The following is a 22,153-nucleotide window of genomic DNA, read 5'->3' as shown; positions in this document are numbered from 1 at the left end:
CAGACTGCACTCTCTCGCCTTTCGTCACGTCGTCAAGCTTCTTTCCTGCTGATTCGGGGGGAGAAGTCATGCAGTCTCCTACCGGCAATTCCAAAGGCGGCAGCCCGCCTGTAGAACCAGAGTCAGATGAGTCGGACTACGAGTATGAATATGACGAGTCCGAGAGGGAGGTGTGTTCCAGATACGACCAAAAAACACCAAGCCATACAACTAACAGTCATCCTTTATGGTAGACATTTTACATCAACCTTGACCTCACGTCCTGCAATGGCCCGATACGACCGCCGAGGCAGAGATCTGCTGCCTCCTCAAATTCCCTCGTCCCGTTAGTTGATATGACGACTTCGCAGCCAGGGTCTCCAGTTCCCCACTCAAGCCCAAACCAGGGTCAATCAACTGGAATTGACCCAGATCTGGAAATGGAACTTCAAAATCAAATTCAAATAATGGAGCTACACTCACCTAATCCTATCGTGTCCTACCAAAATCAGATCTTTAGCTGTTCCTGGGCTGATCAAATTGGAACCGATATGATGTTTTCACTGCCTGGCGATGAAGACGATACTCCCGCTCTGCGACAAAATAGGGATTTTGACTTAGTTTCCACGACGCGAGTGAAAATCCTAGGTCAGAAAGCGCATCTCATATCGGGTTCTAGCTCTAGCCAAGCTCAAAGAATGCGCTCAGGAGGTTCTTCAACTGGACAAGCGCAATTCCTAGAATGCCTTATGAGAGCAAAAAGAGCTAAAGGTGAAGAGGATATTGTTCGAACAACTTTTCCTCAAGCGCAAAAGCGAAACCAAAATATTGAGGAAAGATTGCAGGGTTGGGCTAGAACTGAAGGAATGCTTGCTGAACTCGAGAACGTCAGCCAGCAGGCGCGGTCTGGCGACCCCGAAGCTATGAAAAGACTAGGAGAGATTTACGCACGATTTGATGCTGCTTCACGGAAGAATGTTGGACCAGAAACTCCTGCCACCAATGCCCAATCGTCGACGCCGCTTGTCCAAGAGCATCTACCCGGAGATTCAGCGTTGACCTAATAGCATTGAAAGCGGATAACAATTGCTTGATTCTTGGCTCCAAGAAACTAAGTGATTTGCTGCATACCGGAAATCTGAACACCTTATGTTTTTACAAATCGCAATAACCGCCATCGGCTCTCTCCTGGAAGACCTAAATATTCATGCTTCACAACATTTTCATTATGAAAAGCTAATCTTTTGATACACAAGGAAAGTATGATGATTCTCAGGGAATAATGGGAGCCCCCAAACACCCGCTCCTTTCAAAAACAAATATAAACGTGTTGAAAGCAGACATTATATCAGGTATATTCTCAAAGGAGCAAGCAAAACAGGGGAAATTGAGCGAGCGGGTCTTGCCTGAAGAAGGTAACTCGAGGGTTCTCAAAGAAACCAAGGCTCTAAAAGGTTATATTCTATAATAGTCGCAGACGAAGGGAACGCGAGGAAAGATAACAAAATTAAGACCAGCTCATGTCGAAATTAAACTGTTCGGGTATCGGGTTCAAATTTTTAGCACATCTTCCAGCCGGATGCTCCGACTGGAGATGGTGGAGGTGGCGGTGGCTGCTCATATTCATCTCTAAACGATGCGTATTTGGGAGTTCCAGATGATTTTTGGACAGCTCGCCAGATGTCTTGGCTGAGTGTGGCCGTGGACAGCGTTAGTTTGTTCGATTTTCCACTGCCGTTGCATTTTGCGAGCGGCGACTTTAGTGTTGCAGGTGATCCACAGAGAGCAGGTGTTTGGTATCGTGCGCAGTATGATTGAGACATTATGGTGTGATGTGCCGGTCGATCGAAAGACGATTTATATGGGATTTGAAAATTTAGGCGATGCACTTGCGACGTTCGTTCTTCGACGTCTTTTCGAGTATTCAAAATGCTTTAGTGACTAGTGGCTGCTTCGGAATGCGAAAGATTATTTCAGACCTCGAAACTCAAGAGGCTGTGGGATTCGAGTTCAATCGAGGAACGGAAGCTGATCAGAGATGAGGACAAATCGGCATGTATTGAGTGGACAACGATCGATCGAGGGCTTTCTAAAATAAGGAGATTAATCTATAAAAGGAGATATCCTTAAACAAGGGGCGCCTTTATATGGGAAATTGACGAAAATGGATAAAGAAGCAATATGGCAGAGCAGAAGACAAAGGAAGAAAAGAGGAGAAGAGTTGTTCTGGCCAAAGCAGATTTCATTTAAACGTTCCAAATTTTTTTGGGTCAGCCCAAAATACGGGGGCGATGGGCGTATCCAAAGTAATTTTCGCGAGATAACGGTTCCTGTTTGACTGGGGTTTTATTTTGTTGGAGCAAGGTCCCTGGGATGGAACTCGATTCGTCGAAATTGACTTGCGAAGACTACAAACGGTTAAGCACGACGCCCCGAGCCGCGAGCTGAATCTGCACCCCGTGTAATGTTGCATTGGCAGGGCTAGCACTAGTAAACGTGGCGACAGGGTTATCGCTGTTTCACCATGTGAGCTCTTTTCTTTCCCTTCCTCTTCCTTTTTCCCCCTTGTTTTGCTTTTCGATTGTCTTTTTTTCCATCTGATCCTGGAATATCTTTGCTAAATAAGTTTTGACTTGGATCCCAGAGCTATAATTTGGGCTTGGAATTTTTGAACATTTTTGCCAATTTCAAGCGCCCAGGCAAACAATAATTGGTGACACGAAATTTTAGTTCGCTCAGGGGAAATTTCATGTTGATCCCGTCTGCGGGTCGGGTCGGCCTGGCCCGGCAACGATGCGACAGGACCCAAATCGCTCCAGAAGCTTCTAATTGAGCAAACAATCCTCGATCATCGGCACCTGCCTCCTGCAATCCTTGTTCTGGTGTGAAAGCAGACTTCGAGAAGCGCGTAAGCTTGGGTCTCGTCGCTTACCCCAGGTTTCTTTGTTTGTCGATGGTCAAACACGGCACATTGGTTTCTCGAGGCGCCTTCAGGACCGGTTAGCCCGGGATGCTGTTTGCATGCTGGTGTTAGCCAACCTGCCGATGATTGCTCAGCATTGGATTTCGCCGCCTCAAACACCAAATTCTGCAGATCGTTCTCCGAAGCTTAGACGTTCGATACATGGCAAACCCCGGTCAGGTACTCTAGGATGGCCTTGCGGAATTTCTGGTGGAATCCTTTTTTTCGCCAGTCTCCCGAGGTCGAATCCACGCCCAAGGTACGGAGTAACGACTCTCGTACCACAGACGTATTAAGGTATTGCCACGTATTTGGCGTGGCCCTCTCCGTACCGTACGGCATCGACGGCACAATGAAACTGTGAGGTACTATCCCTGTAACTATCCCTTGGAATTGGGTGTCTGGGGCGGAGCATGGAGGAGTATCCTCCTTTCTTGGGCACATGTCGAACCTTTGCGAAACGAGCAAATCAAGTAGCTATCGATCCGGGGGAGCGTTGGCGCAAATCCACCAATCGGACGCACACCGTTGGGTATCTCAGCACTAAAAGCATTTGACAGCCTGTTCGGCATATTTGGTGAGTCTTACTAGTTTTCCACCACGTTGTCTTAAAATTATCCAAGTCCTTGGCGTACCAACCCAGCCCAGGCCACTGAAACCAGAGCTGATAGCCACATTTTGTACCAGAGGAGACGGGTTTGAAAAATCTTTGGAGGTCGATTGTAACAAAGGTACTCCGTAGTTGCTCCGTATTCCGTATTCCGTACGGAGTAATCATAACTAAGCTCCAGGATGAAGCTTTGGATACCTTGCTCCCCCTCAAGCCTCCATTACGAAGCTCCCGAGGCGTTTTAGTCGCCGGTTCAAATTTATCACTTGGTCCAACATCACTAGTTTTCATGGCATGTGTCCTCTTGTCAGATGTGAGAAAGTCAGGGAACCTCGGGCTGCGAAGCCAGCTCCTGAGTGATAGGCCGTTTGACACTCCGTCAAGGACTTTGGATAGTCAAAAGTCCTTTTTCCCCCCTTCTCCCCTGGATCCCTAAGCTGCTGCGATGAGAGGCAAAGAGGCCTTGAGAGGCCACGTACCGACTTGTTGAATGCCAATCATGCAAGCTACGTATCAGTTCAACCTACCTATCTTGAAACGAGCGTGCCTGTTCCCCCCGCCACCCTCACTCGTTCGGAGTCGGAGTTTTCGCAAGATACTCCATAACTTGCGCTTATGATTCTAGTTCCTTTTTTCCACCAAAGGTATTCACGAGTCACGACTCGCCCAACCTTAAGCTGCCATTCTCCATACAAACCAGTGGCTCCAGAACCCCTCTCCATGGAGTTGCGCACCGCTTTCCAACATCCACTAAGACGCCCTTATACTCCTTACGGGGTCGCAGTCTCATCTTCCGTGGCTAAGAAAGTTAGGCGATAACCATAGGTCCGGAGGTAATCGTGTGTGCTCTGAATCGCTGTCAAGCGCTACCGGCCTGTTCTCTCGTCCAGATTGTATTATATCTCATATATCTTATGTCCCTCGAAGTTGGGGAAATGTTCCAGGTCCTTGGAATACGCTCTCGCTCCTCATCGAGCTAACTAGAGAGGCCATATATAATCGGTTGTAATTCATTGTAGACGTTGAGTTAACAATATGGGGGGGAATAAAAAAAAAAAAAAAGGGATGTCCTCTGGTCTCGACAACGATACGTTTTCTGCTGGTGTTAAACAGAAAAACCCCTAATATAAGGATATCAGGGACATAAGCATTTTTGAGCAGGGAAATAAAGACTGTTCAATAAGATGCAACCCTCGATATACTTACTCCCTTTCCCCAAAACCAATCATAACGTGGATATTTGAGGTTAATTGCCTTGTCGCGTAGTCAACCATCCTGCTTTTTCTTCTCCATAATTATACGCGTCTGCCCCGACAGGTATTTGCTCAGATAAGCTGGCCTTTCAAAAGGTACAATTTGCCGTCTGGGAGTTTTATGCAGAACCTGGGCGGGCGGCCCCGAGACCGGAGTATGTACGGAGTAGTCTCTACTCCGTATTTTGTGGGTTATTTCACGTCAAAGCCTGACGTAACTAACGTAATCGGATTTGCGAGCCGGCTTGCTTTAGTAAGAAGAAAGGTCAGGAGCCTCTCGTAACAGCGCCACGAGCCATCCTAGCAATTATAGTGTATAAAAGGATTCCACCGGTTTGAAGAACGCCCTGGAAAATATGTCAGTCTCCTTTTTCTTCCCTTCCCCCTTTTTTTTTTTTTTTTTTTTTTTTTTTTTTTTTTCCAGCAGGAAATATAATGGTCAACGCAAACCGTCATCAGACTAAAGAGGTAAATGACTACAAGGACGCTTCTTTTAACTTGTCAAGAGAGGTTGAAGCCCCATAACCATATTATCTCGACTGAGAGCATGACCGGCCTCAAGCCCTCAAAATGAGCAAATAGCTTCATAGCAAGCCTGTACATTTCCCACGGTCCAAAAAAAGGATATCATTTTCAACACTCTTGTGAAAAAAGGAGGTCGCCATTAAGTGGATGAGGCATGACTCCTCTGCTGACAACGTGGATGGGGGAAAGTTTTATGTTTTCTTGGTGATATCTCAAAGGGGAAAACCTGCCTGGTCAGTGCAGCTTGTGCTCATCGAACCACAAGACTAGTTGTCCATCTTAATATGTATGTGTGCGGCAGCAAATCATTCATCTTCAGGGAAAATTAGCGTGGAGTGGGGGGAAGGACTGAGGACCATTGGTGATATGGAGATATCTTGCATTGCCTGGTCATTTTTGGGGTTCAAAAGCTTGAGAAGTGCTCTGTACTAGGTACCTAGCAAACTGTCGCGGAGCAGCTGACGATGGGACAATTGTTCCCAAGGCACGGCCGGCTGCAGATGTCCCATGTAGGTACAGTAGGAGGTGTGTGCAAAGTCCGTTCAATTGGTTTGTGAAGGTAAGTGATCCGGGCATTATTTGTTGGTGAGCGACCTAGATGCATAGTAAAATTTTGGAGGTTAGTAGGTTGCTACCCCGTCGATGCCCTTGGTCTGGCAAGCTGGCCCCCAAGCATGAATGGGCATAGAAATATTGTACATGCATTGATGGAAACCATCTGCATGGCGCATGGGCAAAAATTCAGTCAAAAATTTCTCCAATATATGAAGCATTGCCAGCCATAGAAACTCCACATTGCTTTTCACGTCATTTTCAATAGAAAATGTCGATTGAGACTACCGGAAGAGGACTCCGCATTGAAGCTCGTAAATGCTCTTTTTAAAAAATGTGGTTTAATAGGAAAAGAGACCTGTGAGATCAGAAAGAGCGGGGGAAGTCCTTGTGCAGTTGCTGGAAGCCAGTTTTAAACCCGAGCCTGGTTTTGGTGCTTCGACTTTTTTGGGATTTGAACATTGGCCAACGACCCTTGCACGATGATCCTGGTTGCCGTGTACTCCGTGCTGCTCAAATTTTGGACCTGTGGACCGGAACAATGCACCGCTAAGGTCCGGTTGGCAAACGATGCGTTTCTGTGTGCAAGGGCTTCTCTCATATACTTGAAAGCCAAAGTATGATATCTCAAGGTACTCCCAAAGGCTGTACGGAGAGTGTTGCCCCCCTCCTTTTTTTATTATTGTTATTATTATTATTTTTATTAATTTATATTTTTTTTTTTTCCAAGTTTTTTTTCGGTCTGGCAAAGGTCCTGGCTTCATCCTGACCTCATCCTGACCTCATCTCGGCGACATGCTGCGTTACGGAGTCGTCGGTCGGCGAAAAGTACGTGCGTCGTTTGGAACTAAATCGGAGGATTCGGTGCACGTAACCGGCAACGATGCACGGACGGAAGACAGTGGCGAGCAGCCCGGCGGGAGGAAGCACGCGATTGGGCGGCTAGATCTGATTCCATCATCTCGGCGAGGAGATGGAGAGGGACAGGGAACAAAAAAAAAAAAAAAAAAGGGCAATAGCCGTCCAATCGTTAAATCGATCCGACACTAAACAACAATTTTCTTGTTATTTTCTTGTTTTTTCCTATTTTCTTTTTTTCCTTCTTTTTCTTTTTGACTTCCTGCTGCAGGCCAAGGATCCTGGGACAAGGTTTGGATGCCCCGCTACTTGATGGCAACGGTTGAAGAGAAGTTGGAGGGACATTTTGATACGAAATAGGGTCGATCGAGCCAGAGCGATTGCGCAACCAGCTCGTGTCAGCAGGCAATTGAAACAAGTTTGAGAAGAAACCAACATTCGGTGAAAAAAAACATAAAAATAAAAATAAAATAAAATAAAACAGTAATAAAAGTAAAAGTAAAAAAAATTCAATGCGAGGTAAAAGAGGACCCAGTTTGGCCGATGGGCCGTCGATCAGGGCTGCACATCGGGAGGAGAAGGACGAAGAGGAGAGGAGTTGGAGTTGGAGTTTGGAGGGGTTACTGGCGGGAGCAGAAAAAGGTACATACAAGGGGCTGGCTGCTTCACGGCGGAAGATGATGCAGTCGTGCATTAGCCGCCTGCTCGGGAACTCCGCTTGGCGAAAGGTTAGCAGAGGTGAACGACTGGCCAACCGTCTGGATCGCGACGGATGATGGAATTTTTTTCGTCGTGATCCTCGTGAGGAGTGAATTTTTAACAAGCATGGAAAATTAAGTCTCTCTCCACAGGAGTTGAGCAAAGTCCGTAGATTTGCATAGTCATAGAATAGCGCGCAGGTTACTCCCGTCCTCCGTGTAGGCGATGGATTGGGCGGTTTCAGATGCCGCAGGGTCTGGGCCACGAGAGGGCGGGCAGGTGACCGTTCGAGGAGGCGGTAAGTTCAGCGTCTGGCGTTGCGTGCGATCGTTTGCTCTCCCCCAGTCGCCAGTTCGCCTGTCGAAGGGCCAAACGACGGTCAGATGGCCGTGAAAAAATTTTTCCCTCGCTGGGCCCCCAGGATCTTCAATGAAAACGATGGTTCCGGAGCTGCCAATTTTTCATACTCCATAGTTACTCCGTCCATATACGGAGTACTCCTCCATCAAACACGGCCGCATACAGAGCAGAACTAGCCATAAAAAAAAAAATTAAAATAAAAATAAAATAAAATAAGCCAATCACCGCCAACAATGCTCCCTGACGAGTGTTACATAAGCAGCAAATCAGCGGCGAGGGACAGGCGGTGGCTCAGCCCTAGTGGCTGCGCTTTACGTAATCGGTGTTTTCTTTTGGGGGGTCATGTGGGGTGGGGGAAGTCTTTTTGGATGAGGGCCTTTTTTTTTTTTTTTTGTTTTTACCAAGCAGTTTTTCAGTTTTGCTTGATGTAGTTACGGAGTACGGAGTATATTTTTCCTTTTTTTTTTTTTTTTTTTTTTTTTTTGGAATATGTAAGATCTGGAGTCTCGGCCAGTCGACAAATGCCGCACGCAGGCAGCCAATCACGACGCCGCCCACCGCCAGCCAGACTTGCGGTTTCTGGGGCACTGGGAAGATGGGCGAGAAGCTCGGCGACGCGGGCGAATGCTCAGACGTGTCTCCGACCTGGGAGCTGCGGCAAGCGGTGAGACGGAGTACAGACAGACATACACCCCCTCCTGAACTCGACTCTCAATTCCCTGGACTTGTGTGTGGTGGGACTGCAACTCCTCCCATACTGACTCACCCTTTGAATTCTGGACTCTCTAGACTCTAGTAGACTCCGGGACCAACGACCACCACTCGGATGCGGTGAGTGAGTTTTGTGTGTCTGTAACTGACTGGTTAGTAACTCCGTAGACCAAGTTAACTTAGTTAAAACTTCCCTGAATGCTCTTACATAACAGCTTCGTGACGACGACTAACCGATGCTTTCCGCCATCCTGGCCCGGTCCCGTGGCTCGCTCCCTCCACTAGCCGCGCCCCAGGCTTTGCCGTGTTGGGCCTAGCGTGCGCTCCAGGAACCGTCAGCCGCCCGCCGTACATAAATATCTCTTTTGAACGCTGCTGCTGCTTGTCGCTTTTGGGCAAACCTCACCTCCCCCGCCGTCTGTCACCGCGTTGCCAGCGTTACCCCCCGTCTGCGGATTCCATGGCCGCCGGCTTCACCTCGCTTCTCTCCTCCAGCTTGCCAGAGCACCGTCGCCAGAGCTCCCTGTAGCCGTCCCCCAAAGCAAAAGAAAGGAAAAACGTCATCGAAACCACTCCCTCCCCACCGGCTCTTCGCTAAGCCCGCGATCTTGCTCTGGAATTCTCCCCTCCTCCATTGTTTTGACCTCCACACATTTGGCTTTTTCTTCTTCTTTTTGTTTTTTTCACTTTGTCCTTTTTTTTTTTTTTTTTTTTTTTTTTTGATATCTGGATTTGTCGCAAGTGTAGTATATTGTTCTTAATACAACTACATCATGTCCCCCGCCGATCTCACCCCGCAGAACGGGAACGGGGTCCCCGCCAACGGCGCCAATGGCCTTGCCCCCCCTTCGGGCTCAGGCACTCCTCTCGGCTTCCATCGCGTCCACAACAAACTGCTGGACAGCGTAAAGGGCACTCCCGCTCGCGAACCTTCTCCCCAACCCGTCCACCTTGGAATCCCCGGCGGCTCCCCGCGCGTCCTGTCTGAAGAGGGTCCCGGATATGTGGCAGCCAAGTTTGAGGGCAAGGGCAAGCAGATGGAACAAGGTAGGCCGAATTGGACCGCCCAAACCTGAAAAAAAAAATAAAAATAAAATAAAATAAAAATGGAAATAAAAAAATTACAAGAATGAAAGAAAAAAAAAAAAAAACACCAACAAAAAGAACTGTGAAAATGTCAAACATTGAAGAAAACAAAAGGACCTACGGTCCGGTATCTGACACTGTGTTTGATAGTGATGGATCAGCTGGAAGAGAGCGGTTTCATCCCCTCCGAGTTCATCTCCACCGAGACGGACTGGTTCTACAACATGCTCGGCATCGACGACATGTATTTCCAGACCGAAACCGTCGACGCTATTGCCAGCCACATCCTCTCCCTCTATGCCGCAAAGGTCGCCGCCTACGCGAGAGACGACAAGCGCCTGGACATCAGACTCGACAAGGAGGCCGCTGACCACGCCGTCTACATCGACACCAGCAGACCCGGCGTCAGCGCCGTCGGCGGCCCCCGCTACGAACAGCGCATCGACGAGAAGTACATCGACGGCTCCACCCCGAGCAACAGCTACCGCGTCGAGACCTTCCGCTCTGCCACCTCCCTGCCCGACGACAACCAGCACCAGCTCCGCTGCTACTTCGTCTACAAGTGCCACTTCAACAACCCCCACCCCGACCCCGGCGAGACCAACATCGAGGTCATCGGCGAGAAGCGCTTCCTGCAGAAGGCTACCGAGAACACAAAGGCTATCTATCAGGAGATCATCAGCAATGCAGTGGCCCGGTCTGGCCCTGTCATCGAGATGTTCGAGATTGAAGGAAGCCGCGAGAAGAGACTGGTCGTCGCGTACCGCCAAGGCTCCGCCATGGGCTTCTTCAGCGCCCTGTCCGATCTCTACCACTACTACCGCCTCACCAGCTCCCGGAAGTACCTCGAGAACTTCTCCAACGGCATCACCGTCGTCTCTCTCTACCTCCGCCCCATCGCCGGCGCCGAGGCCTCCGGAAGGCACCCGCCCATCGAGGCTGCCATCCACCAGATCATGAAGGAGGTCTCGCTCCTTTACTGTGTCCCCCAGAACAAGTTCCAGAGCCACTTCGCCAGCGGACGCCTCAGCCTGCAGGAGACCATCTACGCCCACTGCGTCTGGGTCTTTGTCCAGCAGTTCCTCAACCGTCTCGGCTCCGAATACACCTCCCTGACCGCGCTGCTCGACTCCAACAACACCGTGCACGCTGAGCTCCTCTCCAAGATCAAGAAGAGACTGCGCACCGAGACCTTCACCTCCGACTACATCCTCGAGATCATCAACAAGTATCCCGATCTCATCCACAGACTCTACCTCGACTTTGCCAACACCCACTACGTCCAGACCAGAGCCGCCGGTGACGACTTCCTCCCAACCTTGAGTTACCTTCGCCTGCAGGTCGATGAGGTTCTCGACAGCAAGCAGTTGAAGGACCTCGTCTCCAAGACCGTTGTCAGCGAGCACGACGAGATGGTCATGAAATCCTTCCTCGTCTTCAACAACGCCGTTCTCAAAACCAACTTTTACACCCCGACCAAGGTCGCCCTGAGCTTCCGCCTGAACCCCGACTTCCTGCCCACCCACGAATACCCGCAGCCCCTCTACGGCATGTTCCTCGTCATCAGCTCCGAATTCCGTGGATTCCACCTTCGCTTCCGTGATATCTCGCGCGGTGGTATCCGTATCGTCAAGAGTCGGGATAAGGAGGCGTATGCCATCAACGCTCGCTCGATCTTCGATGAGAATTACAACTTGGCCAATACCCAGCAGCGAAAGAACAAGGATATCCCAGAAGGAGGAGCCAAAGGTGTTATCTTGCTCGACGTGAACCACCAAGACAAGGCCAGAGTGGCATTCGAGAAGTACATCGACAGCATCCTCGACCTCCTCCTTCCTCCGGTCAGCCCCGGCATCAAGGACCCCATCGTCGACCTGCACGGTCAAGACGAGATTCTCTTCATGGGACCTGACGAGAACACCGCTGAACTGGTCGATTGGGCTACGATGCACGCCAAGCAGAGAGGTGCTCCTTGGTGGAAGTCCTTCTTCACCGGCAAGAACCCCAAGCTCGGTGGTATTCCCCATGACACCTACGGCATGACCACTCTGTCGATTCGCCAATACGTCGAGGGCATCTATCGCAAGACGGGCGTCGATGAGACCCAGATCCGCAAGTTGCAGACCGGTGGCCCCGATGGCGACCTCGGATCTAACGAGATCCTGCTCGGCCGTGAGAAATATACCGCCATCGTGGACGGCTCTGGTGTGATCGTTGACCCCCAAGGTCTCGATCGTGAGGAGCTTCTGAGACTCGCAAAGGCGCGTATCATGATCTCCAACTTCGACATGTCGAAACTTTCGCCTGAAGGATACAGAGTCCTCGTCGACGACGCCAACGTCACACTTCCCAACGGCGAAGTTGTCCACAACGGAACCGTCTTCCGCAATACCTTCCATCTCAGGAAAGGTGATTACGATATTTTTGTGCCCTGCGGCGGTCGTCCCGAGTCCATCAATCTGGCCAACGTCTCGAAACTCATCGTCGACGGCAAGACCACCATCCCGTATCTCGTTGAAGGCGCCAACCTCTTCCTATCCCAGGACTGCAAGCTTCGCCTTGAGAAGAGCGGATGTGTCCTCTTCAAGGATGCTTCCGTCAACAAGGGTGGCGTGACATCTTCTTCGCTTGAGGTCTTGGCCTCCTTGTCCTTTGACGACAAGGGTTTCGCCGAGCACATGTGCATCGGCGAGGATGGCAAGGCACCAGAATTCTACAACGCCTATGTTCGCGAGGTCCAGGAGACGATCAAGCGCAACGCTACTCTCGAGTTTGAAGCCATCTGGAGGGAGCACGAGCTGACCGGCATTCCGCGAAGCATCCTCAGTGACACCCTCAGCGTCGCCATCACCAAGCTGGATGAGGAGCTCCAGAAGTCAGAACTCTGGGACAACCTCCGCCTGCGCAAGGCTGTGTTGGGTGATGCACTTCCTAAGTTGCTCCAGGAGAAGATCGGTCTGGATACTCTGCTTGAGCGGGTGAGTTAAAACAAATTCTTTCTTTCGTTTGTTAGATCTTTTTTTTCTTGTTTTTTCCTTTTTTTTTTTTTTTTTTGGGCTGTTCTTTTCGCTAACAATCCATCCACTGTAGGTTCCTGATAGCTATCTCCGATCTATCTTCGGCAGTTACCTTGCAAGCCGTTTCGTCTATCAGTACGGCGCTACACCGGGTCAATTTGCCTTCTTTGATTTGTGAGTTGAATTCCATCGTCATGCACACTATTTTAAGGACTCTCTTCTGACTGAAAGTATAGCATGTCCAAGCGAATGCCAAAAGAATAGATCCATAGACCTTTTGTGTGCTTTCCCACATCCGAAACCCCCAGCCTCTTCCCTTCCCTTCCCATTCCCCATCCCTAATTCACTCTGTATGTTCAAATGACACGACCTGTTTTCGAAAAGAAGATATCTTAAGAAGGGTAAACTAAACAAGATAAAGAAATGGAAAAAAGAAAAAAAAAAAACACCCTCAAAAAAGGAGAAGATTAGGTACATGGCCTTTTAGAGCGGCCCCCTCGTGTAAGGATAAAACCAGAAAAAGGAAAACAAAGCACTCTTAGTGGAAATAGAATGACGTCTCTCCTTGATATCTCTCTCTCTCCTTTCAAAATTAAATAGTACCAGTAGCTTGTTGTTATAAAGGCTCACATGGACTTCTATACCATACCATTACTATTGTCCTTGGTATATTCTGATCTTTGTATCTCTCTGTTGTTAATGATAGCAGTATTGGCTATGTTAGATAGCCGCACGTAACCGTAGGGGATACTCTTTTTCTAGGCGGTGAAAAAGCGTTCCAGTATAGTGCTTTATGTCTGAAGACAGTAATGAGAACAGTGAAAAATTGTGTCTTACTTCCCCTAGGACCACTGACAGGTAAAACCTAGAAGGTATATGTGCTCCATCAAGTGGAAGAAATACAGTTTTCTTTTTCTTTTTTTTTTCTTTCTGATTTTACATAAAAACTTTTTTTGATGCTGTTTGCCCTTTTTTTGCCCTAATCCATCAAATATACAAGTATGTAACAACATAAAAGGGAAGTACAGCAACTGGTGGTACAATGATACCTGTGCAAACAAGGTGGTCGGTGTGTGTTTCAGGTGGACACTGATATGCATGTTACAGAGCCTCCTAGACAACAGCATGATAAGTTAAAGAAACGAATAAAAAAGGGAAAAGAAAGGTAAAAGAGAGAGAAAATATACATGACAAGATATGGAGCATCCCAAGCATATCACAAAATGGAAATATCGATATTTCCCTGACCTACACACATACATAGCGTTAAACATCAATATTCCTATTGATGTCGAAACTCTTTAGTCCCTCCTCATCTTCATGGCGTCCTCGCTGTTCGAGTTCCTCCCATAGTCCGGGATAAGTCGCCTGCGCCCACTCCTCGACTTGATCCTTCCAATACTGGAAGGGAATAGCATTATACAAGGTCCCAAGGCTGTTTAAAGGGTTTAGCCAGAGTTAGCATCAGGAAAAAGAAACAAGCAGTGACACTGGAGTGGGGGTAAATACATACGTCTGAGTGCTCGGTCCAGCACCGATCTTCGACTCCATAGCCTGGATCGCCTCCGTCGCCTTCTCCACCTGGCAGTGTCCAGCCAACGCGCCGATGTACGCATTGTATATACCCCTGTCGATCCGTACATCCAACGATTTCAACTTGTCCAGCATCTTCGTGGCTTCTTCTACGCCGCTATGGTACGTCTCGCACACGCGGAAGAATATCATCAGGGTCTGTTCCGAGGGCCCTTCTTCGGAGTGAAGGATCTCGCGGAAGAATCCCATCGCTTTCTCGGGCATACCGCACGCAGCGTATGCGAGCATCAGCCCGTTGAGCACCTTGGTGGTCAATCCGACTTCGAGATCGAGCTTCAACATGTTGTGCACGAGGTGTAGGCCCTGGGAGTCGGCAGCACGGGATATCCCCTGTAGACACATCGCATACGTGTGCGAGGTGGGACGCCTGGGCCCGCGCTCCTTCTGTCTCATGTGTCCGAAAACGAGGCATGCGAGATCCGAACGGCCACGCTCGAAGAATTGAGTCATAATATCCGTCCTTATGCGGACTGAGGTGTTGGGAAATGCCATGTTCAGCAGCTCGTAGGCTTCCCAGGCGTCTTCCGTAGACTGATTCTGATCGGAGATGTACTTGACGAAAGATTCGCTGATCGTGGATAGTTCGTCGGCATTATACTGATCGATGACGGGGCGGAGGAGTCCGGAAATACTTTCTAGTTCGTGACGAGAGAGGAGGACTTGACAGAGTGCTCCGAGCGTTTCGGCTTCAAAACGCCCCCTTGCTTCGATTAGGCGGTCGACGAATGACAGTATGGTATCGTAGTCCACGTCGACGTATTGGGTGGAGCAAAGCTGTCGGAGAATTCTATTCAACATGACAACATCAGTTTGCTCGGCGAGACCCTCGGGGTCAACGTTTGCAAAGAGAGCGATAGCTCCGTCAAGGTCCCCCTCCCGCAACTTCGAATCCATCATTAGCATATAGGTCTGCGCATCCGCCTGGAGGCCCCACTTTCGTGCGAGCTCAGCGTACTCATCCACCAGATCCAGTCTGTTGGTCATGTTTGCGTGTTCCAAGAGTGGGTTGAAGGTGGCAATGGTCATGGAGGTCTTGATTTCGGGATTTCTCGCAGACATACTGTCCAGAATTTTCTGGATGTTTTCCGCTCCCTCGGATTTCGCTGCAGCTAAGAGAAGCATCGCGTCTCGGCTTTCTGGTGTCGGGTATGCGGGGAAGGATTCGCTCAACTGGCTTGCCCAATCGACCATGGAGTTTCGGACAGCAGTTGCTATCGCGAATGCAGTGGACGTAGCGGTAGGTTGGAGGCCATTGGGAAGCTCTAGCTCGAAAAGCTTCCTCAGAGCGTCAACGTTATTTTCTGCTGCAAGCAACTTAACCATTTCCTCGTGAGAGTTCGGATCCAAGACGACACCGCAACGATCCATCTTTCCCATCACTACCGGGATCTCTGATTCTTTGCCCTCTTTGGCTAGACCACTGATGATATCAAGCCACGGTATGATTCCTTCAGGGCTAAGGACCGTTTCCCAGTATGTCTCAACTATATTTAGGGCTTCCAGTGGTGATCCTGTAGAGGCCAGTATTGAGACGTATGACCTGAGAACTACTGGGGTGGGTTCCAGATGTGGTGACTCAGCCCGCTCATTCCGATGGGAGATCTGTATGTATATCGCCTTGGCCAGTTTATTCAAAAGCTCGACCGCATCGGGCTCGCATCCCGCCTGAGCCAAAACAAACATCGTATTTTCCAGGCTTTCAAGTCCCAAAACTGTGCGCACGGATCCCCGGGCCCCTTTGTATGGGTATTCGTTGACTAAATGCTGGAAAGTCTGTAGCAAGAATCGGACTTGATTTTGGGTTAAAACGGCCATCGACTCTCCTCGCTCTTGAATAAACGCCATAAAGGCCTTGGCAAGAATGAAAGGTGGTGGCGGCAGGGTCTGCTGCTCCAGCGCATTTACCAATTCCATCATCTGCTTGGCTCCATTGTCCGTAAGCTGAGACTTTGTGACATTGTCTGCGCGTGGGAGAAAGGGAAGGGAGAATGCGGTTCGGCTCTGGGTGATAAGGAATGGACATCTTCGGGGTTGGCGAGAGGACAACAGGAGAGTTAATTGTCTAGAACATTGAGAATGGACGTATGGCCTGTTTTCCACGATCGCCTGGAAAACCCCGCGAGTGAGATGGGAACGCATAGCTGTGTATTCAAGCTCCTAAGAGTTTCCGAGTTAGCAGACGCCTCAAGGTGGTTGATTGGGGGTGTTACCAGCCATGAATCCTACGGTTTCGATAGTAATGGGGTCAATTGTGTAATGCCACGGCAGTCGCTTCAAACATTGCCCCGCTTTCAATCCAAATAGCCATTGAGTGAGACAGTGAGGGAGTTCTCTACAAATATGTTCGCTGGATGGTGCTTGGAATGGAATGAACAGAAGGTTTGGTGGTGATGGGCTTGGCATCCATCAAAAGTCAAAGCTGTCTGGGTCAAAAGATTGACGGCCTGGCATTTCCTTTAGTTTCTTCCCATCGCAACTCACGCCCTATCTGCATGGCAATCGACATTCTACTTTTCCAAATTGGTACAGCACGATCCTCACGATGTCGAGCAAATTGAATCCGTTCTCTTCGCACTCCTTTGTGCGCCCTGCCAATCTTCAACATATCCGCCGCCTCTGGTCGCACGGGCGCGTTCAAGACCCTTCAAAGGCGGGCGGTTACAGTGCTTATCAGGGTATGTGAAGCGTATAATCCCATCAAGGCAGCTATTTTCCAATTGGTCTTTAATTGAATTGAATTCTTAAAACGCCTCTAGAACGGAAAATGGCCATCGAACAAAAGGATCGAAGAATATCGCAATCAATTGCCGCACAAAGGGCCCGAGACGAAAAGCTGAGAACCATGGAGCGATATCAGACGCGTGAATGGAAAGCGGGAGACGTATACGCTCCTCACGATCTTAGTCCCGCGGAAATGAAGAAGTGGAGGAAGAGACATAGTCCTAATATCGATGTTTTCGACGCACTCGCCATGGATCCTTTGGATCAATACAAGGTACTTATTCCTGCTTGACATTACAGCGTGTCCATAGAAATGGCTTAGATGCTAATTATGGCAGAATTTCTCTATCATGTCCGAATACATGACCGAAATGGGCCGTATAAAACCCCGTTCTGTGACCGGTCTGCGACCTGTGAATCAGAGGAAGATGGCAAAAGCCATCCGGAGAGCCATCGGACTAGGGCTAATGCCTAGCGTATATCAACACCCAGAAATCCTGTTGTTGAAAAACCGCAGATAAATAAGAGGTCGGCCGTGGTGGTCTTGGAATCGATTATCGTTGTTTGCAATTGGGTAGCGGGAGCTATACACTGTATTATATCCTCTGTACATAGATAGAATCTGCATTCTATTTTTGCTGCTGTCTAAAAGTCTCCCTTATACTCGGGTGTTTCATAAAAGGGGATGCCTGCCGTCCTGAGAGCGAGGGGACGGAACACCACCGGCAACGTCATCCTCGCCCTTTATTGTTAAATCGAACGGCCTTCCCGGCAGCAAGAGAATCCATTCACCCCCAAAACTCTTTGGTCGCCTGGTAAACTTTTCGCTCAATGGCAATCAAAGACGGTATGGATTATCCACTTCAGGCTAAAGTGAATTGTTTAAAGCTCACTTTGTGGCGTAGAACTGATCTGGGCCGCCAGCCCCTCCACCACGCGAGGCCAGCCAACACAGCTTGCTGCTGACCCAAAAGGCGAGAGGCTCGCCTACGCTGTAAGTAAAGTCCAAATCTTTGTGTCTATGCTGTTTTCAGTTATTAACTCGGACATTATCTCACCCTTTCTTGCAGTCAAACAAGTCGGTCTTCCTCCGCTCCATAGACAACCCCGCATTCGCAACCCAGTATACCGAGCACAGGGCCGACACAACCGTCGCACGGTTCTCTCCTTCCGGATACTACGTTGCCAGCGGCGACGCAGCCGGGACCGTACGGGTGTGGGACTGCGTAGGGGAAGGAATCACGAAAGGCGAATACTTCATCGTGAGCGGAAGAATCAATGACCTCGCTTGGGACGGGGATTCGCAGAGGATAATTGCCGTTGGCGATGGAAAGCAGAGATACGGTCATTGTATCAGCGCAGATAGTGGGAATACCGTTGGTGAGATTACCGGTCACAGCCAGAGCATCAATTCCGTTTCTATTCGCCAACAGAGACCCCTTCGGGCTGCCGCGGCCGGAGACGACAAGACGCTTGTATTCTACCATGGAGCCCCTTTCAAATATCACACCGGCCATCGAGACAACCACAGCAACTACATCTACGGTGTGGCTTTTAGCCCTAATGGGGATAACTTGATCAGCGTTAGTGGAGACCGTCGGATCTGGCTCTATGATGGCAAGACTGGTGAACCAAAGCTTCAGATTGGTGAAGGAGAGCATAAAGGAAGTATCTTTGCTGTGTCCTGGTCGCATGATTCACGGAAATTTGTGACGGCCAGTGCAGATCGAACAGTGAAGATTTGGGATGTTGAGACCCAGAAAGTCGTCCAGAATTGGCAGCTTGGTCCGGAGCAAGGTCCTGCGACCGTTCCATACCAACAGGTTGGCGTTGTTTGGCCAAGTGGAAGAAGCGATGGGTTGATAATAAGTTTGTCTCTCTCAGGAGACCTGAACTATCTGGTTGAAGGGCAGCAGGAGCCAACGCGGGTAATCCATGGCCATCAAAAGAACATTACATCTATTGCTCGGGATGATACCGGCCCCAAAGAAACTCTCTGGACAGGAAGCTACGATGGTAGACTATGTAGCTGGAACGTTGGGGGTGGCGAAATGGAACGCGTCGGCGGTGAAGGACATCCCGGATACGTTGCCGGCCTCGCGGCGGCCAGGCAAGGAGGTGGCCGCATTTATAGTGTAGGCTGGGATGATACAATCCGCTCTGTGGATATATCATCACACAGCTATGTCGGCAATGCGACTAAACTGTCGAGCCAGCCAAAAGGAATTGCTGCAGGAGAAAATACGGTGCTCGTTGCCAATTTCCAAGCAGTTGAGATATTCCAAGACGGAAAGAAAACCGGAGAGTTTCTCTCAAAGGCTTCATTAAGCACTATTGCTGCTGTTGGAACAACCGCTGCTCTAGGGGCCGAAGACTCTTCTGTCCAGTTCTACACCGTCACGCCAACCGGCCTGGAGCCAAAAGCGAACGGCCGAGTGTCAAGGAACCCCATTACCGCCATGGCGTTTAGCCCGGATGGCTCACTCTTGGCTGCCGGAGATTCAAGAGGTCGCATCGTGGTTTTCAAAGCCGCAGACGGGACGGTTGTCACAGACCGCTGGACAGCTCATACCGGCCGTGTCGCTTCCCTGGCCTGGAACTCCAAAGGAACACAATTAGTTAGCGGGGCTCTTGACACAAATATTTTTGTGTGGAGCTTGGAACGCCCTGGAGACTGGCTAGAGGCACCGAACGCTCACAAAGAGGGTGTTAATGCGGTAGCGTGGATTGCCGATGATTCGAAGGTGGCCTCCGCCGGTGCTGACGGTGCGGTGAAGATCTGGCAAGTAGAATTTTAAATGTCGTTGACTGACTAGTTACTCCGTGCTGCCGTTGGTATCGCAAGTATGTTAAACATATTTATTTTTTTTATTTTTTTTTCTCTTCCTTGAAATGATATCCTCGGGGCAAACGCCCGGATAGATAATATAATGGAAACCACCTTCCAGCCTATTTTGGTGCTGATTGAGATTCATATGGACCATTCCTGAGGTAACTAACTAATTAACCTGGTTTAATGCGTAAGGCAGAGAGAAGCTTGGCCAACCCCGATAGCAGATTTCTCAACACCGATGTTACTGATTTACTGGCGTTGATTTCTTTTCGGATCGAAGGTCTTTTATCCTAAAATCTTGTTTAATGGTCTCGTACTATGTTTGCTTCCTCACTAGAACCATTCCTTCAATTATAGCCTTAAATTGCTGGGGTTTTCCTTTGGAGTTTGCTATCGCATCGCTTTAGAAGACGATGCGAGACTCGATGATATACCTAGACCGTAGCCGCTGAGTATGAAGAGGCCGGAACATGTCTAGTTAGGATGGATACGGACACAGACGAAATTTGGGGCCTTGTCTTTAACTGATTTCACCAAATCCATCACCCAAAGTAGTCCATGCCTTAATAAAGTCTTTTCCGAATCATTTTGCACCGATCCAGGAGCCACCATCTTGGTTAATATTAATACAGTTATCGAAAAGTATATGGCCTCAAACTGCGCCGTTAGCATCCTGCATAGCCTTTTTGTTGAGCCCTTTCCAGTCACTGAACAAGCTGGTAATGAATGCGGCGCCTGCCCCGCCAATCGAAATCGCCAGGGCCACCTTGGTACCGGTCATGTACGCTAACACAATGCCGGGGACATTATTTGCGGGAAAGGTAGTCCGAATTTGTGTGGCACCTGTGGCCCTGGAAATAGACGGGTAGGTAATAGATGACCAGAAAGTACGAGCCACTGAAGAAAAAGGTATAAATGCAGCTTATCCCAACTGTGCGCTGCTTGAATAGACGTGGGATCACCATGGCCCGCTCTCCTTGAAAGCGCTCCCACACGCAGAACACGATTAGGATGACAACAAAGGCAACCAAAAGACCGATGACTTGGGCGCTATTCCATGCCTTGCTTTGACCACCATATTGCAAAGCAAGAATGTAGGTCACAACAGCGCCCATAATCATGGCTATACCGACGATATCCATCTGCAATAGCTTCTCCTTCCAGCTCGCTGGGACTGGCTTTGCGCTATATGGGGCATGAAAGAGGAGCAAGATTATGAGGGCCGAGACACCACCGATAGGAAGGTTGATGTAGAAACACCAACGCCACGACACCTTGGCGGGAAAGACACCACCGATAAGGGGCCCTGCATCGGAAGCAAAACCGTAAGACACTCCAATAATACCAGTAAACATGGCCCGCTCCCGGGGTTCGGCGACAAAAGCGATGATGGTATAGGCACCAGTTCCGATTCCCGCAGCCCCAAGGCCGGAGATCGCGCGGCTAGCAATCAGGGTTGTAGAGTTCGGTGCCCCAGCGCAGATCAGGCTACCGAGCTCTAGGACGAGGATGGAGAGAAGAAATGTCATCTTCAATGGAAAGTACTTGTAGGCCTTGCCCCACGAGGATTGGAAGCCACCATTGGTCATGAAAAAGGCAGAACCATACCACGATACCTTATCGAGGCCGTGGAACTCATCTGTAATCTTGGGTATTGCCGTGGCCTAGTCTGGCAAGACGGTGTCAACTTCTGTGTTCGCTACGAATCAAAGGAAGCGCACCCAGTTACATACCATATCTAGAGAGGGTAAGAAGATACTGAGGATAAGGGCAATGACAATAAAAGCCAGAGTGGCGCCTCGAGGGTATTGGGTCTCATTTTGCCTGGAAGATGAGTTGTCTTCGACATCATCTTTGCTGATACTGACGCTGCCCGCCTCCGTTTCCTGGTCCGGCTCCTCCTCTGGCGCTGATTGTATGGACTGGATGAAGATTCATCGCTTGTCAACACCCAATTGCGCTGCTCCTTCTTAAAATCAAGAGAAAAATTCGCGTCGCTCGTTGCGTCGGAGTGTTTGGCGCCGGCCAAGGCGCTCTCTGAGGAGGCCATTAACCGGGTGATATTGTTGTTCTGCCGTGTGTTGATGGTTTTTTTGCCCTCAACCGAGAACGCATAACGGAAACAAAAATTGACTTGAAAATACTCTAAACAGAACCCGAAAAAGAATTGAAACCAGCTCAAGCTCACGGTATCCAACGAAGAATAAAGTGCGGCTTCTGCACACTCGTCGCGTACTTAGTTTTGTTCGGAGGTTGTTTGAGCCAGCTAAGGACTCTTCAAATTTGATAAACTCCGACATATTCAAGCTAGAATTGTCAATCACTGTCATATATAATATCTCTCAAGCTCTGGCAATGCTGCAGCAATCTCTGGTGCAGTGGCCCCTGAACCCC

At 49.3% G+C, this 22,153-nt stretch overlaps 7 protein-coding genes across 8 annotated transcripts; 4 read left to right on the top strand and 3 right to left on the bottom strand.

Moving 5' to 3' along the window:
- The first annotated feature begins 34 nt into the window (after positions 1-34).
- On the top strand, positions 35-2,545 carry D8B26_002171 (uncharacterized protein). The gene is made up of 2 exons (XM_003066102.2): positions 35-170; positions 234-2,545. The coding sequence occupies exons 1-2, from the start codon at positions 69-71 to the stop codon at positions 1,041-1,043; spliced, it is 912 nt and encodes a 303-aa protein (XP_003066148.2). The 5' UTR covers positions 35-68; the 3' UTR covers positions 1,044-2,545.
- Positions 1,488-2,083, bottom strand: D8B26_002170 (uncharacterized protein). The gene has a single exon (XM_066123747.1). The coding sequence runs from the start codon at positions 1,800-1,802 to the stop codon at positions 1,539-1,541; it is 264 nt and encodes an 87-aa protein (XP_065979822.1). The 5' UTR covers positions 1,803-2,083; the 3' UTR covers positions 1,488-1,538.
- A 6,364-nt stretch (positions 2,546-8,909) lies between the features above and the next one.
- GDH2_1 (NAD-dependent glutamate dehydrogenase) lies at positions 8,910-13,259 on the top strand. 2 transcript variants are annotated; one of them, XM_003066101.2, is made up of 4 exons: positions 8,910-9,556; positions 9,746-12,573; positions 12,686-12,786; positions 12,849-13,259. In XM_003066101.2, exons 1-4 carry the CDS (start codon positions 9,283-9,285, stop codon positions 12,874-12,876), a joined length of 3,231 nt encoding a protein of 1,076 aa, XP_003066147.1. In that variant the 5' UTR covers positions 8,910-9,282; the 3' UTR covers positions 12,877-13,259. The 2 variants fall into 2 exon arrangements, with proteins under 2 accessions (XP_003066147.1, XP_065979821.1); XM_066123746.1 differs by having other exon boundaries at positions 8,910-12,573.
- Positions 13,260-13,629: 370 nt separating this feature from the next.
- On the bottom strand, positions 13,630-16,515 carry D8B26_002168 (uncharacterized protein). The gene is made up of 3 exons (XM_003066100.2): positions 16,416-16,515; positions 14,126-16,362; positions 13,630-14,047 (listed from the first exon to the last, which is right to left on the bottom strand). Exons 2-3 carry the CDS (start codon positions 16,342-16,344, stop codon positions 13,879-13,881), a joined length of 2,388 nt encoding a protein of 795 aa, XP_003066146.2. The 5' UTR covers positions 16,345-16,362; positions 16,416-16,515; the 3' UTR covers positions 13,630-13,878.
- A 167-nt stretch (positions 16,516-16,682) lies between these two features.
- Positions 16,683-17,577, top strand: D8B26_002167 (mitochondrial 37S ribosomal protein bS18m). The gene is made up of 3 exons (XM_003066099.2): positions 16,683-16,880; positions 16,962-17,200; positions 17,265-17,577. Exons 1-3 carry the CDS (start codon positions 16,748-16,750, stop codon positions 17,445-17,447), a joined length of 555 nt encoding a protein of 184 aa, XP_003066145.1. The 5' UTR covers positions 16,683-16,747; the 3' UTR covers positions 17,448-17,577.
- Positions 17,578-17,703: 126 nt separating this feature from the next.
- AIP1 (WD40 repeat-like protein) lies at positions 17,704-19,893 on the top strand. Its single transcript, XM_003066098.2, has 3 exons — positions 17,704-17,773; positions 17,832-17,920; positions 17,997-19,893. Exons 1-3 carry the CDS (start codon positions 17,758-17,760, stop codon positions 19,722-19,724), a joined length of 1,833 nt encoding a protein of 610 aa, XP_003066144.2. The 5' UTR covers positions 17,704-17,757; the 3' UTR covers positions 19,725-19,893.
- Positions 19,894-20,150: 257 nt separating this feature from the next.
- D8B26_002165 (uncharacterized protein) lies at positions 20,151-21,729 on the bottom strand. Its single transcript, XM_066123745.1, has one exon. It carries the CDS (start codon positions 21,346-21,348, stop codon positions 20,566-20,568), a length of 783 nt encoding a protein of 260 aa, XP_065979820.1. The 5' UTR covers positions 21,349-21,729; the 3' UTR covers positions 20,151-20,565.
- Positions 21,730-22,153: the final 424 nt, after the last annotated feature.

The sequence above is a fragment of the Coccidioides posadasii genome, chromosome 1 (genome assembly GCF_018416015.2).
Source record: "Coccidioides posadasii str. Silveira chromosome 1, complete sequence".
NCBI classification, from domain to species: domain Eukaryota; kingdom Fungi; phylum Ascomycota; class Eurotiomycetes; order Onygenales; family Onygenaceae; genus Coccidioides; species Coccidioides posadasii.
Note: the sequence above shows the minus strand (reverse complement) of the source record. Positions and strands in the feature narration are given on the sequence as shown.

Coding starts and splice junctions, on each gene's coding strand:
- D8B26_002171 (XM_003066102.2), top strand. CDS start 69: ATGCAGTCTCCTACCGGCAATTCCAAAGGCGGCAGCCCGCCTGTAGAA. Junction 171..233: donor ATGACGAGTCCGAGAGGGAG/GTGTGTTCCAGA, acceptor CCTTTATGGTAG/ACATTTTACATCAACCTTGA.
- D8B26_002170 (XM_066123747.1), bottom strand. CDS start 1,802: ATGTCTCAATCATACTGCGCACGATACCAAACACCTGCTCTCTGTGGA.
- GDH2_1 (XM_003066101.2), top strand. CDS start 9,283: ATGTCCCCCGCCGATCTCACCCCGCAGAACGGGAACGGGGTCCCCGCC. Junction 12,574..12,685: donor TGGATACTCTGCTTGAGCGG/GTGAGTTAAAAC, acceptor CATCCACTGTAG/GTTCCTGATAGCTATCTCCG. Junction 12,787..12,848: donor CAATTTGCCTTCTTTGATTT/GTGAGTTGAATT, acceptor CTGAAAGTATAG/CATGTCCAAGCGAATGCCAA.
- D8B26_002168 (XM_003066100.2), bottom strand. CDS start 16,344: ATGCGTTCCCATCTCACTCGCGGGGTTTTCCAGGCGATCGTGGAAAAC. Junction 14,048..14,125: donor GCTGGACCGAGCACTCAGAC/GTATGTATTTAC, acceptor CCCTTTAAACAG/CCTTGGGACCTTGTATAATG.
- D8B26_002167 (XM_003066099.2), top strand. CDS start 16,748: ATGTCGAGCAAATTGAATCCGTTCTCTTCGCACTCCTTTGTGCGCCCT. Junction 16,881..16,961: donor CGGTTACAGTGCTTATCAGG/GTATGTGAAGCG, acceptor AAACGCCTCTAG/AACGGAAAATGGCCATCGAA. Junction 17,201..17,264: donor ATCCTTTGGATCAATACAAG/GTACTTATTCCT, acceptor TAATTATGGCAG/AATTTCTCTATCATGTCCGA.
- AIP1 (XM_003066098.2), top strand. Junction 17,921..17,996: donor GCGAGAGGCTCGCCTACGCT/GTAAGTAAAGTC, acceptor CCTTTCTTGCAG/TCAAACAAGTCGGTCTTCCT.
- D8B26_002165 (XM_066123745.1), bottom strand. CDS start 21,348: ATGACCAATGGTGGCTTCCAATCCTCGTGGGGCAAGGCCTACAAGTAC.